The sequence below is a fragment of the Protopterus annectens genome, chromosome 12.part0 (assembly GCF_019279795.1).
Source record: "Protopterus annectens isolate FY-2018-M chromosome 12.part0, PAN1.0, whole genome shotgun sequence".
NCBI lineage: Eukaryota > Metazoa > Chordata > Ceratodontiformes > Protopteridae > Protopterus > Protopterus annectens.
This window is the reverse complement of record NC_056746.1, coordinates 590349057-590366720: the sequence shown is the minus strand read 5'-3', so window position 1 is coordinate 590366720 and position 17664 is coordinate 590349057. Positions and strand designations below refer to the sequence as shown.

Genomic DNA, 17664 nt, shown 5'->3' with positions numbered 1-17664 from the left:
TGTGTGTGTGTGTGTGTGTGTGTGTGTGTGTGTGTGTGTGTGTATGTGTGTGTGTGTGTGAGAGACATTGAGGAGTGAGAGCAATCTTGTTTGAGTGAGTGCATGTATGAAAGCAGAGAAGACTGTGTGTGTGTGTGTGTGTGTGTGTGTGTGTGTGTGTGTGTGTGTGTGTGTGTGTGTGTGTGTGTGTGTGTGTGTGTGTGTGTGTGTGAGAGAGAGAGAGATTGAGAGAGAGAAAGAGCAAAGTTGTGTGAGTGAATCCGTGTATGAAAGCTGTGTATGAGAGAGAGAGAGAGAATAGGCTGTCTGTAAAATTATTGTGTTTTACTTCCTTTTTTCTTTTTTAAGTACTATATTATTTTTTTATATATTTTTCATGTAAAATGCTTCCTCCAACACCATTAGCATGTACTACAGAAAGTTTAAAACATTAGGCGGAGGAACTATTTTACATCAAAAATATACAAAAAATAATATAGTACTTAAAAAGAAATAAGTAAAACACAATTTGACAGTGAGCCCATTGTCTAAGAGCAATAATGCCCTCCAGGGTGTGTGTTAATGTTTATTATACAATGACCCCCCCCCCATTAATATTCAAAAAACATGCACGCTGATTGGCCAGCGTGCACGTTGTAAATCAGAGTTATAGTAATGGAAAAAGGTCTGGTCGCCCGGACTTTTTCCATTACTATAACACTTTTTTTTTTTTTACAGCAACGGAGAACGCAAAACCTCCGTTGCTTCACACTGTCTTGCTATGTTAAACTCGTTTAACATAGCAAGACAGCATTAAGAAAGCAACGGATATTCTCAGTTGCTTTTTTTAATGCTGTTTTGCTGTGTTACACGAGTTTAACATAGCGAGACAGTTTGTAAAAAGCAACGGAGATCTTGCTTTCTCCGTTGCTTTTTACAAACTGTTTCACTATGTTAAATGGGTTTAACATAGCGAGACAGCTTTAAAAAAAGCAACGGCTCCGTTGCTTTTTTTAAAGCTATCTCGCTATGTTAAACCCATTTAACATAGTGAAACTGTTTCTTTTTACAAACTGTTTTGCTATGTTAAATGGGTTTAACTTAGCAAGACAGCTTTAAAAAAAGCAACGGCTCCGTTGCTTTTTTTAAATCTGTCTCTCTATGTTAAACCCATTTAACATAGCAAAACAGTTTGTAAAAAGCAACGAAGATCTTGCCTTCTCCGTTGCTTTTGCCCACAGCTCAGATGCACTGCATAGGCATACGCATGCACAGTACATCAGAACTGCCGCAGAATACCAGACAGCTGCGGAAGGGCAGCAAGGAGGCATTATACAATGCCATTATTTAAGAAAATTAATTTTTTTTTTCTTAAATAATGTCATTGTATAATAGCAATAACCCACTTCTGGGTGTGGGTAATGCTGGATTTACCCATGGTTGGCTTTGTTTGGTCACACAGGCTTCGCCCTCGTGACCAAACCACGCCAACCGTGGGTAAATCCAGCATTTCCCACACCCAGGCATGGGTTATTGCTATATTAATGCCCTTCCAGGGTCGCAGAGGCATAACACCCCTAGGCGGGCATTAATTACACATTAACACACACCCTGGAGGGCATTATTGCTTACGTAATCAATTTCTTAAAAAAATTCATGTCACTGTAGTGGATCCTGACACATTCTCCCTAATAACAGTAGAATGCAACAAACTGCTCAGGATGTAGAGAATGCACTCTACATGTAGTTTTTGCTAGAAGCAAGGTGCACTCTGAGTATGTTGTCAGAAAACAAAAAAAAAATTTCTTCTTGAAATTCATAACTTGACATTAACACGAAGCTGAAAAAATAAGGACAGGAGCATTCCTGCCTTCCACTCAGATGGACACTATGTTCTTCTGTGGCTGGCAGAATTATGTAAATGTTTACAGACAATGGTTAGAACTACCTGCTACTTTTTAAGAAAACAATTGCCTGTCTTTCTGATATGTGCTGGTCGTCTTGCTTAGTTGGTACGTTCTTCTGTATACTGTAGAACATTACTACCTTTGTTTGGCTCTATAGGCATGCTGTATTCAACAAAAGAGAGAAGACTTACTCAGTGATGGTAACTGATGCCATCTCCCTTTTGAATGCCAACTGGTGCTTTAAACTCTCCACCTCCTTCTTCATCTGTGGAAGGTCCATCTCCTCCATGACTGTAGTTTTACTGAGGTCTTTTCCACCAGACTTGTACTAAACTAAAAGAGAAGTACAGCCTTCAGTCTGATTACTTATGAGGAATGTTATTCTGTGCAGGCAGTTCTCTGGGATGGCCTTCAAAAACAGTAAGTTACTATTCAAGAAGAAGCTACAGATATAATGAAATCTAGACAGTACAGGATTAAAACGTTTTAAACCTCTATGTAAATTTAATAACTCAAAGTAAAGGGTATGCTTACATCCATGCACAGTTTGTGTGGTACAGTCTTTTAGACTTTTATTTGATTTGTTTAGTAGCAAACTGGACAATTTCTTGTCTTTTATTAACCAGAAATGTTAATATTCTTGCCATTATAGAAAACACTTTGCAATGGACACCCAAGTAGCAGATTTTACAGTACGTGTGTTAGTAAAGTGTTATTATTACTCTTTTTGTTTTGTTTTTGAAAGTGTTTGACTGCCTTCCTTGACTGACATTCATAACAAATGCTATATTTAAAAAAACATACAACAAAATGATGATTGCAAGAGACCTGGAGCTCAGATGAACTATGAAACAAACAAACAGAAACAAATTATAATTAGGACTCTGTCAAAATAAAATATTTCATAGTGTGATAAAGAAAAGTAAAAGGTAAGGGAAGAAGCGTGACATCCACAGTCAGAGTCAGAATGATTTATTTTTCTAAGAACATTGCTGTTCATATTCTCATTACAAGAGGGAGAGCCCTGTGGTGCAGAGGGATAAAACCATGATTATATCCCAGAATCAACTAAAAAGGGAATGAAAAAGCAGGCAAGGGAGGGTGACAGTGTGTGGAAGGTGTCAGCATGCCTATTATGGGGGAAAAGGAGACAGTCTGGCCCACTGAAGTACTAGGACTAGGAGAGAGAGGTGTACAGTATGCAACTTGGTGAGGGATTTTGTATTCTTCCAAAAAGCATGCAATTTCAATTGCATATGTGTAGAAGCATGCACACATGCAAACAGGAAAGGCACAGTTGGGTATTGTAACAGAGAACTTGGAAGTTAAACACTTGGGGGCATTAGGGATTAAAGGTGTTCCCCTAATGAGACACCAATGATGACACTACACCACTGGCTGCCACGTAGTTCCCCAGCAGCTTGGACACTCATGATCCATGTGCAGGGAGGCAGGGTAACAATTAAAATCCTAATCCTCCTCAGAAAGGCAGCACTGCTCTCAGTATGCTCACCCCTTGACCCCAGGTAATGAATGGGCCATAAGGCTGTCATTCATGGAGGATATATATGGGTCAGTAAAGCTGCTGAGAGGGTAAGCTTGATGCACAGAGAAGGTCCAGAGCAAAAACAAAAAAAAAGTCTTTATAAGAATCCAGGATACAAAGGTATCTTGGCAGCTATCACAGTGCACAGCACATTATTATTAGGTAAATTGTCATGCATTTGATATACTCGAACAGATGGATCTAGTCCAGTGATAACACTCAGTTCTGCTTTAAGCCCAGTTACCAGCAAGTTCATAGCTTTATGAGAGAACAGTTATGTTAGGAACTTACAGTAACTGTAGATGTTCAAATATGTTTACTGCTGCAGTAGATGTCATATCCGGGAACTTCTGTTGCAAAAAACCCAGTGTCTAGCATGTCTTCCAGATCTTATCAACACTACCCCCAGGTCAGGTGAATGCCTACCTACCTATATCAGTATATCAGGATGGTGCAGTGCTGCAGTGGCACAGTGGTTAAGGTTGCCACCTCCCAGCAAGAGGATCTTTGGTTCAATTCTTGGTTGGGGTGCCTTCTGTGCAGAGTCTGCATGTCCTACCTGTGTTTGTGTGGATTTCCTCTGGGTGCTCCAATTTCCTCCCACATTCCAAATATGTGTCTGGAGTGTTTCTCCCCAGATCTCTGCTGAAAATGGGCTCTGTCCCAGTTGGACCTTCCTGGTTGTTCTTCTTCTTTCGGCTTTTCTCGGTTAGGGGCTGCCACAGCGGAACTCCGGTCTGCTAATGACCTTCTTGGTAAATAAATAAAATAAAAATATTTCTGTGGTTTAAGAGGAATGTCCACCCATGCTATCTTTGGTTCTTTCTTTCTTAGCAGCCACCAGGATCCTATGGGTTGTTCTCAGCATTAACTGCTGAAATGGACAAGAGAAGAAAGATCATCACTATGTCTGGCAGGCTAATAATAAAACCTCCCAACTGCTCAGGGGGTTACTTTGAGATGAGGTGAACTGAGTGCCATGCAGGTGTTTGTAAAATTAACTGAATGCTGAGAAGGCATTAGTTTTTTTTTTCAAAACCTGTATTAAATTATCAGTTTAGACATAGGCACACATATATTAATTTAAAAGAAAAGAAAACAAACCATATTAACACGTTTTCCATTTACACACATTATACATCATATTCTGTCTTTCTTTTTAACATCCGTTTTTCAGTCCAACATTACATCACTCACTCAATTCCTGTCTTCCCTTAAACCCCATTCCTCCTCATGAATATCATTCTGCATGTACGGATCCCAGAAATTACATTTATTTCTGTGTAATTTGCTCCTTCCCTTTTCTAAAACCCCTCTTCAAGTTTTTTTTTTTATTTCTTTTGCAGTATTCGATACTTCATATACAGTTAGTTTAGGTTTTGATTTCTATTTTGTAGTAATTGCTTTTTTTGGCAGCAAGCATTATTAAACTTAATAAAGCCTTACAACATACATTCAATTCAGATCACGTGTTTCAGCTCAAAAGAATAATTTCCTTAGTTGCAGCCATTTGCTCCCCAATCTTTCTGACAGAGTACTCAGTAGGGATTTTTTTTTTTAATCTGCCAAATCATTGCACTCAAGTCTTCTATTTCTTCCCTATTACACCTCCAACATTTGCTAACTACCTGATGAAAAATTGAAGTCTGCTTGAGGTATGACAATATCTGTGCAAACACTTGCAAACAAAAACCCTAAACCTTCTGGAGTTTGTTGCATATTTGGAGCCATATGTCTGTCCTCCCATTGTTTTGCTGTAAATTGCTTTTCTAGTCTCTGTCTTCCCAATCTTGTTTAATCTCATCTGATTGATTTTGATAGTTATCATGCAATTTCTTACATGCCCTATTAATCATGCCCTTTCTAAGAACAGCTTCTGTTCTAAATTCAACTAAAAACTCTGCCAGAGCAGACCTTTTACTTAGGACTCCCCTGTCCCTTTCTTTTGGCCTATGCTCTGATATCAATCTCTAATAGGGAAGGCAGTGTCTAACCTGCAGCCCAAACTTCTTCTTGACCCCATTCCCCTTTACTGCTCTTCCCTCTCAGTTTATTTTCTACCAATACACTGATTCCTTAGCCAGTTTTCTCCAGTAAATTCCAGCTCCTCTTGCCTGTTTTCTGTATCCTACTTGCAGTTATCCCTTTTGGCAAAATCTCCTTCTCTATTCCTACATTGGCTTACTTCTTAGAATAATTTCTGCAGCTTTAAGAATATAATATCATTTATGATAGTTATTACTTATGGTAGTTATTATTTTCCTTAAGAATCTATAGCCAAAATTGCACTCTCTCCTTATTTCTTGAACACCCCCCACTTCATCATCATCCCCTACCACCTTTTGTTTATATTATGTACATGAGCCCTTACTGTGTAACTGTAAAATATCCCTTCAAATCAGGCAGTCCTGAACCATATGTTCTATTGGGAGGATCAACGTATCCCAGTTAACTCTTTCCTCTCTTTCTCTACCAGATAGATTTCTAGAACTATTTATTAATTATTGTCCACAACTTCTCTTCTGCTTAATTAAATATATCTGACCTGTATGTAAAACTAAAAGAACTAAAACTATTTTCACTGCTTGTATCTTACTCTCCATATGCATAAACAAGAGCTTCCATTTTCTCAGTTTTTGTTTTATCTTTTGTTTAGTTTTTTCCCACATATTCTTACCCTCCATAGGTTCATAGGTAGGTACTAGGCTATCGGCCCAAGGACCTACGTAAGCCTAGCCAACAAGGTTCCCTGGCTTACGCCACCCAAGAAAGTTATTTTCCTGTGCCACTGTCGAGCAGAGACACAGAAGTGATCCCCGGGGTGTATTTCCTATTTCCCATCCACTCATCAAGATTTTTCTTGAAGAGTGCTAATGAAGAACTTTGCTTGACATAGATGGGTAGCCTGTTCCCAAGTATGGGAAGTCTCTGGGACAGGAATCTATCCCTCTAGCATGTCCTGTTTATTGTGGTGACAAGGTTTAGGTCCCTAGAGCATGTAGCTTGGAGGGATTGGGATTTCTTTAGGTGTAGCATGTCCAAAAGCTCTGGGTTTGATATAGCTTTATATGTTAGGCAGAGATCACCTTGGAGTAGGTGATATGCTACGGAGTAAAGCTGGAGTTTTTTGAGGCAGTCAGTGTAGGGCATTTGTTTGAGGCCAGTAATCCTCTTTGTGAGGTACTTCTGTGTCCTTTCCAGCTGCTGCAGATTTCTAACCCATACTCTTAAATACTTCATCTTATCATGTCTCCATAAATAAAGGTATTGCTTAACCAAGTCATGAGTGGGTACATAATTAATGGCTATAGCCTTTATTTCATCTTAATTAATTTTATCCCCCGGATTTACGAAGCCCATTATAGCATGCAGGAATAATTTAAGAGCTATTTTCGGCAATATGGCCATCGTGCGATCCAGGAACGAGCTGCTGGGATGTGCACATGAGCTCTTAGTGGAATCCTGCATGAACTGAGCCCCTGTATGCAAATTACCCTCATTTTCAGGTGAAAACCATGCAAATTAGGGTAATTTGTGATCCAGAAAGGAGGCAGCAGTCAGTGCAGGACGAGTACAGTCTGCAGAAATGTACTCGGTTAGTAACCGAGTATGTTTCTGCAAACCACAAAACGGAGCTATGACAGCTCCAAATAAAGGCTGCATATCATTGATGAAGCATGGCAATGGCCAAGAAGAAGGCCATTGACAATGCAAAATGCGTAAAAAATAAAATAAACAACTTTTAAATTCCTTTCGCCGATCTTGCCTGTTTAAGCACAGGGCAGCGGCGGGCAAACGGGATCGGGAGGAAAATAATAAAATAAACCTAAAATAAGCATTCCAACTAAAAGCAGTATTCAGCCATGCAAGTCAATGGCAGGCATAAGACAACCTGGCCAGTGAGTAATAGTTGCTAAGGGGGGAGGCCCAGTGTGGGACATGTAACTATGGATTAGCAGGCAATCCTTTGCAAATGAGGGGAAGAATTTTAAATCTCAGATTTCCCCAGGGTGTGAGGCAGGTCCCAAGAATGTAAGAGTAGAAATAGCTGGGTGTAAGACTAGGAGATGGGTGACTTCATGGGCGAGTGTGTCAGGCATAGTGTAAGTGAACTGGATCCCTGTGGCTCGGGACTGCTCCTAGCTTAGCACAACTAAGCTAGAGGTGTGTCCAAACTGCCTAGCACTCCTTACAAAGTGTAAGCGGGGGTGCGCACCGCGCACTGGGTTTCACAGGAAGAAATAGGAAGTTAAACCAGGAAATAGCATCTCTGTGCACATATGAGCACTCTGTCTGCGCAGTGGGGACACAGGCTTAAACAGGGAGGCAATGGGAAGGGAAAACAGCAGTAGGAAAGTAATCAAGGAGAAGTAGCTGAGCTGCCTGGTGAAATGTATCAGAATCAGCTAATTACACAGGCAGCAGACCAGCCCAGCCCAGAACACCACTATAAACCAAGCAAACACCTACTCCCCTGGTTTTTCCACACTCTACACCACCGGCATATACAAGCGGGGAAATTTTAATAACAAACAAACAAAATGAGAAGGGCTGCAGCAGGCAACATAGAACAACATGTGCAAGAGGCTGAAGGTGGTGAGGATGTCAATGCTGCCGAACAATACACAGTGAGGAGACAGAAAAGAGTGTACAGACCCAGGGTAACCTACCAGGGGCTACATGAGCTGGAGATAGTGGAGTGCTATAGGGTGGACAGATAACTCCTACAGCAAATCGTTGAGCTGTGCAGGCCACACCTGACACACCACACTGGCCGAGGGGGAACCCATCCCAGTGGATACCAAGGTATGTGTAGGCCTAGGTATACTAGCCACAGCTACCTCCCAAACCACAACTGGGGATAACATGGGCATCGTACAGGCATCAGCATCCAGAGTATTCCACAAGTTCCTGGATGCCATGTCAGCACATGCCAGTGAGCATGTATATTTCCTCAACACATGTGAAGTGTTGATCCGCAATATGCGTCTCTTCCACCAAATAGCTAACTACCCTGGAGTAGTGGGTGCTATAGACTGCATGCACATATGCATCAAAACACCACATGGTGAGCAGGGTAGGATCTACATCAACCACAGGGGCATCACCTCCATCAACTGCCAGGTCGTATGTGATGCCCAGGGCATTATACTGAATGAGTGTGCTGGCTGCCCTGGAAGCTATGACTATTCACACATATGGCAACTGACACAGCTGTACCACAGATTTGCTGATGTGGACATCCCCTATGGTCACTTGGTGGGGGATGATGGGTACCCACTGGAGTCGAGGCTGATGACACCCATCAGAAACACACACACACCTGAACAACAACGCCATAATGAGGCACACGCACAGGCCAGACATATAATAGAGCATGTGTTTGGGATGCTCAGGTCATGGTTCCAGTGTCTTGATACATCCAGTGGAGCCCTGCAGTATTCACCAGCTACATGTACCCAAATTGTTATGGTATGTGCTATGCTACACAATATGATCCTACGGAAACAGCTGCAGCAGGAACAGCATGGGGCAGGGCCATACAGCCCCCCACCAATGCCAAGGCCTGTACAGGCACAGTGACTTGAAGCAGGAATGACCTGAGCCTGCCCCAATAGGCAGAAGGGGGCATGCCCAGTATGCCCTGGCCTTAGCAAAGAGGCAACGCACAGTAGGGGCCCAGGGAATGACACCTCTCTCTGACTCGCACAGACAGTAAAAGAGATGCCAAACATGACACTACCTGTGTCCACCCATGTATAGGGAGTGTACTATGTGCATCTGACATAGGCAGCCCTCCAGCACCAACCTCAAGTCCGGCACACCCTCAATGTAAGTCAATCAACCTAACAATTGCCAAATGGAGTAGAATGTGTTATTACCTGTAGCCATGGTATGGATTTGAACATGCAAGGGAACTGGGTGGCTAGATGTCAAGGCAGCAGACAGTAGTCACCCACAGTGGCATCATGAGATCTGTAACACATACTGGAGTCACCAAAGTAGCCAGTACTACACAGGGTGAAAAAACCCACTGCAGGAACTGGCCTGAGCGACATGGGTGTCCATAAGAGACACACATGCCAGTCAGGAAGGATTACATACCCAACAACATTCTCAGCCAGCAGGACAGGTGAAGACTAACACAAACAAATGCTGTACTATGGCCTCTGAATGTGCCCTATGGGTAACCCCGCCCCCAGGCCTACACAGACAGACCACAGCAGGCCAGGCAGTTGGATGTAAGTTGTGAAGGCTAGGAAGTCAGAAACTAATATGCAGGTAAACAAAGCTAGGATCTGTAGTTCACTGGTAAGCCTATAGACAGCAGGAAAGGTAAGACTACAGACTGAAATGGAGTACCTGACATACCAGTACAGTCCTAGCAAATGTGTAGAAGTGTCAGGTGCACCCTCCCCATCCAACATACACTTAGAGTAACAGTCAGGTGTGCCCCCCCACTCCTGTGCAGAACAGTAGCAACAGTCAAGTGTCCTCCCCAAGCAGAAATGTAGCAACAGTCAATGGCAAATGAACGATGCATACCCTGAAGACACAGCATGCTACCTGTTAGTGTACAACACAAAGGTCAGCCCCGCAGTACAAACTACCTGGACGTGATCCACACATGCAACACAGATGGCCATACCGGGCATGCTCATACACTTAGAGGAATGAAGGCAATGTCAGTCAACAACATACTGAGAGGTCATACTGGGCATGCTCACACACTTAAACACATGAAGGCCATGTCTGCAAACACCAGTGGAACGGACATATCTGGATGTTGCAGTTCTCAGTGCGGACACATGTCAGTATGCACCACTCCTGCCTTGCACACACAGTGGATAGGAATGCAGACAAATATGTAAGGACAACACACTATAATAAGCCACAGGTACATGGGCATAGATGTGTGGAAGAGGGTGACCGTGACAAGGAGCCATGCGGGCCTGTCCTAACCAGCACACAACCAAAGGGCCCCCAACACATGAGATGTGGATGTAACCCACTGCTGATACTAGCCACCAGTACCTGTCAGCATGACAGACTATGTGGTGCACGTGCCAGCTGTGCAACAAGACTGTACAAGGAAGTAGCCATCTAGTAGCTGTATACACACACACCTGTGACATATGACCACGTGTGTGCCTGCATGTGGCATGTCAACCCCTGCATGAATGGGGTATGGCTCATGCACACACTGCCCTCCCCATAGCAGTAGTATGACAAGCCTGCTGAGGTAATCCAATGTGAATTACATCTTTGGGAGAGCTATAGCTCAGTAATATGCATGGCGCGACCCATACATGCATACTGCTGCAGTGATAGACTAGTTAGGTAGTAGTACTAACCCCAGAATTTTCAATCGTGTGAGTGTGTGTTTGTGTGCGTGCCTGTCTGTCTCTGAATATGTAGAGGGAAATGCTTGTTAGGCTACTCACACTCCATACAATACATACATTCAACTTTTGCAAGGCTGCTGATGTCACTAACCTAGAAGTACACCTCTGGGAAAGTGATAGCCCAGTAATCGCCATAGTGCATTCTGTAACTGCGTACTGCTGTAGTGTGATAAACTAGTTAGGTAGGTGTTCAAACCCCAGACCTGGCAACTGTGTGTGAATCTGTGTGTGTGTCTGACTGAGTAGAGAGCAATGCTTTTTAGGCTACTCACACTCCGTACAATACAAGTACTCTACTTTGGCAAGGTTGCTGATGTCACTCACCTAGTAATACACCTCTGGGAAAGTGATAACCTAGTAATCGCCGTAGTGCATCCTGTAACTGCGTACTGCTGTTGTGTGATTTAGAATGGTGGTAGTGTTCCATCTCCATCCATGCCAGTTCCGGATGTTTTGTATGTGTTTCAGTGTCTGTGTATGGAGCAATGCATTATAAGCTACTCACTCACAGTACATTACAAATGCCCTACTTTAGTAGTCCTGCTGATGTCATTAATTGTGAAATACACCTTTGGGGAAGATTTACTTCAGTAATGTCCATGGTGCGTACTATAACTGGGTAGTGCTGTAGTGTAGTTAGGTAGGGGTTCTACTCCCAGACATGAGAGGTGTGTGCATGTGTGTGTGTGTGTGTGTGCATGTGTGTGTGTGTGTGTGTGTGTGTGTGTGTGTATGTGTGTGTGTGTGTGTGTGTGTGTGTGTGTGTGTGTGTGTGTGTGTGTGTGTGTGTGTGTAACTTGTATCTTGTGTAGAGGTGGTTGTGAGTGTGTGACACCTGTGGGCAATGTGGAGGGGTTTTGCTAATTTCATTTATGGTGGCCCTACTATATATCACAATATCAACCACACAGAGATAACAGATGTAAATAGCTGAAAGGCTGGGGTGCAAAGCCATACGCATACATGTGACAACAAGGCCAGCCAATCACAGTTAGCAACCCCACTGTGCCTTCACATGTGACTCACAACGGACATACCATGCCTGATAACATGCCCTTTATGGACAGATGACACTGACATCAGGAAATGCTGTTAGCATGCTATCAGTGTAGGTGCAGGGTAAATACCAGTCCCTGCCACAGGTGGGCAAGAATGGCACATCTGATGATAAGCTGTGTTCACAGCATGGGCCAGACAACCCAGGTACAGTTCCACATGTCACTGTACATGCATGTGGGAGGTGTGTACATCCTAGACACCATCCATGTCATGGACTAGGGAACACATACATGGCAAGTGATGCACAGCATTGGCCACACACAATAGTCACACAGGTGACTGGATGATGGCTGCAGTACCCACCTATGTGGGCAAAAGCAGAAGCTACAGGCCTGTGCCACAGTGCAGACCATTGTCACGTGGCCTGATGCCAAGGTATACCCATCGCCTACCCTTGTATAGCCTGCTGGCACTGTTGGCCACCACACACCCATGCAGACATGCACCCATGCATATCCGAACTGGCACCCTGTGTATTTGTGTGTGTGTTGTGTGGTGCGTATGTCCGCATCCACATGCACTACTCCCCCCAGGGCACAGTGAAGCATGCCGCCTGATGTCTGACACCTCCTTATACTCACTGGCCATACGACCTCCATATGACCCATGTGGTGCATGTGTTCCCTGCACATTGATGTATTGTGGCAATCCCACTAGTGATGAGTTGCACTCCTGTCCCTGCCAAGTGTGTTAATGTGTGTGCATCCCTGTGTGAGTGTGCCTGTGCTGACACTGGCACCTGTTCATACAGACAAGCACATGTAAGTTAACTACTGTATATCTACCATAACCCTGTTGCAGATGTCAGTCACCATCACATACATGTTCTGAGTGCTCCACAACAGATCACCCATGTGGTGCATCCAATAACAGCATTAAACTGTGGTAGCACTACATAGCTGCAGGGGGTTCGATACCCTGTGCTGGTAGGTGTGTGACACAAACATGCTTCAGTTTTACCCTCCCACCCATCCCTGACATGTATTCACCTCTGTCTGCCTCCCTCACTCCCTCTCTGGCAGATGTGGAGGCCCACACCTGCATTGCTTAGTCAGCAGCATGTGTATTTTAAGTGATGCTGATGATCAGCTGATGGCCTCTACATGAACTGCAGCCCTTCCCTAGCCGATTGCATGTGGAATAGGTGTGGTAACATTCCCATAGCCAATTGCATGGAAACACACTCCAATACCTGGGAACATCCTGGTGGTGTTGGCCCCTGTCTGTCACTGTGAGCAGGAGCTAGAACTGTCATTTGTTAAACAGCATTTCAGATGGGTTGGGGATTTACCTCTAACAACATACACTGTGGAAAGAGGGCAACAAACAGGAGGGGGTTGTGCCTAACGTGACTATAGACTGTAAGTGTTGCTATACTGCATATGGAGTAATGTTGGATTTACAGTGTTATTCTGGATATGCCTGTCGTACATGTCGCAATGTCTGCCATGTCAGTTCCACGTATATCAGGAATCCCCATCTGCAGTGTCATCTGCAGACAGGGCAGCGTTGTGCCTTTGGTTTCATGTGTTAGCCACAATGCAGCTATCTGTGGAATGCTGAAGGTAGTGTGAGGATTGCAGTCTGTTGATAGTGAAGGCCGTGACAGTTACTGACTACATATCCCTCATTGGACATATGTTGCAACAAACCCCGTTACAATGGTAGATTAATGAAGGTATCACAGCAACATGACTATACTGGCCCCATGTATGTGCTGTCAGCCACACCTCTGTCAACCTTTGTACATATGTCGTGCATGAAGTGGTGCATATGTGCTGTACACTGTAAACAGTGTCATCATATGTGATAACAAGCCAGTGATATATCAGAGTGCTACACATGTCATGTACAATAGGGGTTACATTTAATGCCATAACCTGGACATTCTGTGGATGTTTGAACAGTACTGAGGTCTGTGTAGTGATGGTGAATGTTGGCAGTGTATGTATTGTTAATATGTACTATTGCCTGTGTACAGACTGTGGTAGATGTCATTGTTCTAGCTCCCCTTCTATCTGATGTTACATGCTGCCCCACTGTATGGTACTGTTTTACCTTACATGTTTGTAAGGCCATACACACACACATGTCTCATACCACAGACAGCCATCAGACCAGACTGTGTAGCAGCCCAGTATATGTAGGGTCATTCTGTGAGTGGCACATATGAGGATGGTGTAGGACAGATAGTCCATATACTGTACTATTATGCTAGTGTACCATATGTGGCTGTGGCTGTGTTCACATTGGTTGTGGTTATGCACTGTCACACAGGTAAATCCTACCCTGTGGTGTGACATGGCTGTCGAGCCTGCTATATATGCAGGTACTGTACCATGATAACCATAGGATGTCTGTCAGTAGCCAATGGCACACATGTTATGAGCAAATGTCACCTTCCAGACACACACCATGTCTGTGGTAACAATCCCAATGACAGTGGCAAATGTCTATTAATATACCAGCTATACATACTAGACATCCCCTTGCACTACAACATTGGGACTTTAGGGGCTGGGGTAGGGCTGCACTCCATGTCCAGGACATATGGTGGGACTATATGGACATGTACTTATCCAGATAGCCATAGATATATCTGAGTACACATGTGTAGCACTTCCAATTACCACTGTCTTGGCAACCACCCACAATGAATCCCTACATCACGTGGGTGTATTCCCTGTACATTCCCTGTGTGATGGACATCCTTCTTGTGTGTGGGCATCAATGTTACAGACAGCAGGAGAACCTGCACACTCAGGGCAGCCACATATATGTAGGAAGATCAGGACATACACACAGAATGTAAGTAGAGTGGTGTAATGCTTTGCATAGTACATAGTTACAGGGTGTGTGTGTGTGTGTGTGTGTGTGTGTGTGTGTGTGTGTGTGTGTGTGTGTACATACTAGTTTACCTTGGACTGCAGTCTGTCTGCATAGCTCACTACTGTGGGCCTATCCTCTAGCTGGACAGAGGTGTGCCTATCATATGTTGTCTGTCCACCACACAGGTCCTGTGTCCGATATTACACTGGCAGTGTGTATGTTGCATGCTAGCAGTACATGGCTATATCCCTTTGTGTCCCTGATGTCTTATTCCTGCATAAGGGTATGTTGCAACACATCCTGTAACACTAGCATGTTCCAGGGTGCGTAACGTCAATATTTTGAGTATGGCCCTGGGTTCCTGCCTTTGTCCTCTACATATATGGCAGGCTTTGTCATCATGCTGTGATACGGTTAGGGGTTGTTAGGTAATGGCCTATCATTAATTACTGCTAACATTCCTACTATCATCCCAGTCATAACGTGGACTCCCACAACATTTGTTGGTCAGGGTCCATACATGTGACAAATACATTGACATTACCACAAGTAATGAATGTCCGTCTAGGGCTTCACTAGGGCTTCACTACAGGGTGGAATTGGAGGCTGCTGAGTTACAGCTGATATTGTTGATTGTTACTATCATGCAGGCAAATCCTTTGTCTACTGTTGTATGAATTGAAGGGCTTGGCCTGGAAACCATAGTATGTTATATATCCACACTGTCTGCATCTACTGTTTTGTGTGGGCCTTGCATCCATCACTGGTTATATACATCAGCATCTATGTGCTGTCAAAAATGGCATGCTTTATTGTATGGTACACAAATAAAGGTTGTCTGTGTATACATACCTGTGTGTCATGTCATGTCCTTTGAATTGTGAGTCGGTATATGTGCAATGTATGTATCCCCTTTGTGGGGCTGATTGCCACACCACACATGTCACAGATACCAGTTACAGGGCTTGCGGCTGGGGATATTCATTGCACCCAGTACATCCACACTACTTCTACATATGTATGGCTACTAATACCCTTTGTCTGTGTATATGTGTATGTACCCATATATCTTATATATATATATATATATATATATATTTTTTTTTTTTTTAGATATATATATATATATATATATATATATATATATATATATATATATAAATATATATATACCCCTGCACATGATTGTCAATGTATGGATGTGTGTGCATATCTGTACCATTGTAATGTGTACCCCTTCAACATAGTACATTCTCTGTGGTACAGTGGCCTGTCTGCATGATATGTTACAGATATTGCCCTGACATGTATAGGTGACTTGGATTACTGTTGGAGCATTGTAGCTCTGTTGTGGTGAGTCCTGCCATCAAGTACTGCATGTGCTGGTTATTGGATTGCACAGCATATCTGTTAGGGCTGGGGGGGGTTACATTGCAGTAATTACCACATGTCCCTCATTTGTGCCCCCACCTCCATTAACTGTGCTCATGGTCTGTTATGTAGTATGGAGTGGGCCAGGAGTCTGTTCCCATGTGGAAATCATATACACATGTCTATCTGTATATACATATATACATATATATCTGCATAAGTATATATGTGAAACCCCAATATATATAGAGGGATAGAACTGGACATTGATACAGCTCTAGCTATGTATATGTATTCATAAATATATATATATATATATATATATATATATATATATATATATATATATATATATAAATATATGTGTGTGTATGTATGTATATATATATATATATATATATATATATATATATATATATATATATATATATATATATGGATATATACACTGAACATATTAATCTATCTATGCACGATTGCTGTTATATGTTTATTTGTGAGTCATATATACACACACACACACACACACACACACACACACACACACACACATATATATATATATATATATATATATATATATATATATACCTATAGCTGTCTATCTGTCTACATTTACAGATGTATATCTGTCCATATGTCCATGCATGTTCAGCCTATATGTGTGGCCTGTACCTCATTCTCTTGGCAATCGACATGGATGACCTTAGGACTGAGGTCATTAATTCGTGCCAACACATACATGTTTCAGACGTATCATCTCCTTCAGTATATGTGTACTACTACATATAACTGTGTAACTTGCAACGTTTTAAGTGTATTAGAGCAAGATATGACAGATATCCCTATATGTACCCACATTATGGTGCACTATGTCCGGGATACATGCATTAAGAGGTTGTGTGGTGTGTTATTACTACATTATCTGTGCTGTTGACTGATTGTGCTGGATGATATGTATGTGAAATGAGTGGGTATGTACATCTGCCATGGTTTGCTGGTAAATCATGTAGTGTATGATGTGCAGGGTCCCGGGTGTGGGCCTTGCAGAGGCTGCATATTTTGTTTCAGGGCAGAACACCGGCTTTCGGATACAGAGTGAGTTAGGGACATTTGAGCGGTTGTACATGGGTGTGTGTGGGGTTGCGCAGAGCTAAGCAATGCTAACCTCTGGTTGTGTTTCCTTACACTCAGCTAGCATCTACTTAGCTCAATCTATGTAAGCAATGCTTACCCCCATGCAAATACACATACACACACTTACACCTGATTATCCATGCGTACTACTGCTGTTATGCGCTTACACATGCTTACTAGTGCCTTAGTCATTATGACAAATCACATGTGCATTTCAGGCAGTACTCCTGTGCAAATATAAATGTTATTTAGTAGGTTATACAGCACAACGATGTTAACATACAGATTTCACATGGAAAATAGGATATGCTGCAGTGGGACTCAACCCGGGAATCTGTGCATTAGGCGGATGCTCCGGCCACTACACTATTGCTGTTCTGCTTCGTTTGCATATTTCTACCATAATGACATACCCATGTTCCCTTCCCCT

The 17664-nt window shown here is 42.9% G+C and overlaps 1 protein-coding gene across 2 annotated transcripts in view; it reads right to left on the bottom strand.

The window, feature by feature from the left end:
• The window catches only part of GNG13 (G protein subunit gamma 13), a 285318-nt gene that overhangs the window by 127588 nt on the left and 140066 nt on the right, over positions 1-17664 (bottom strand). For both annotated transcript variants that reach the window (XM_044089726.1, XM_044089727.1), the window contains one exon: positions 2078-2219. In XM_044089726.1, coding sequence (XP_043945661.1) covers positions 2078-2175 — 98 coding nt within the window. In that variant the 5' untranslated portion in view covers positions 2176-2219. The remainder of the gene's footprint in view (positions 1-2077; positions 2220-17664) is intronic.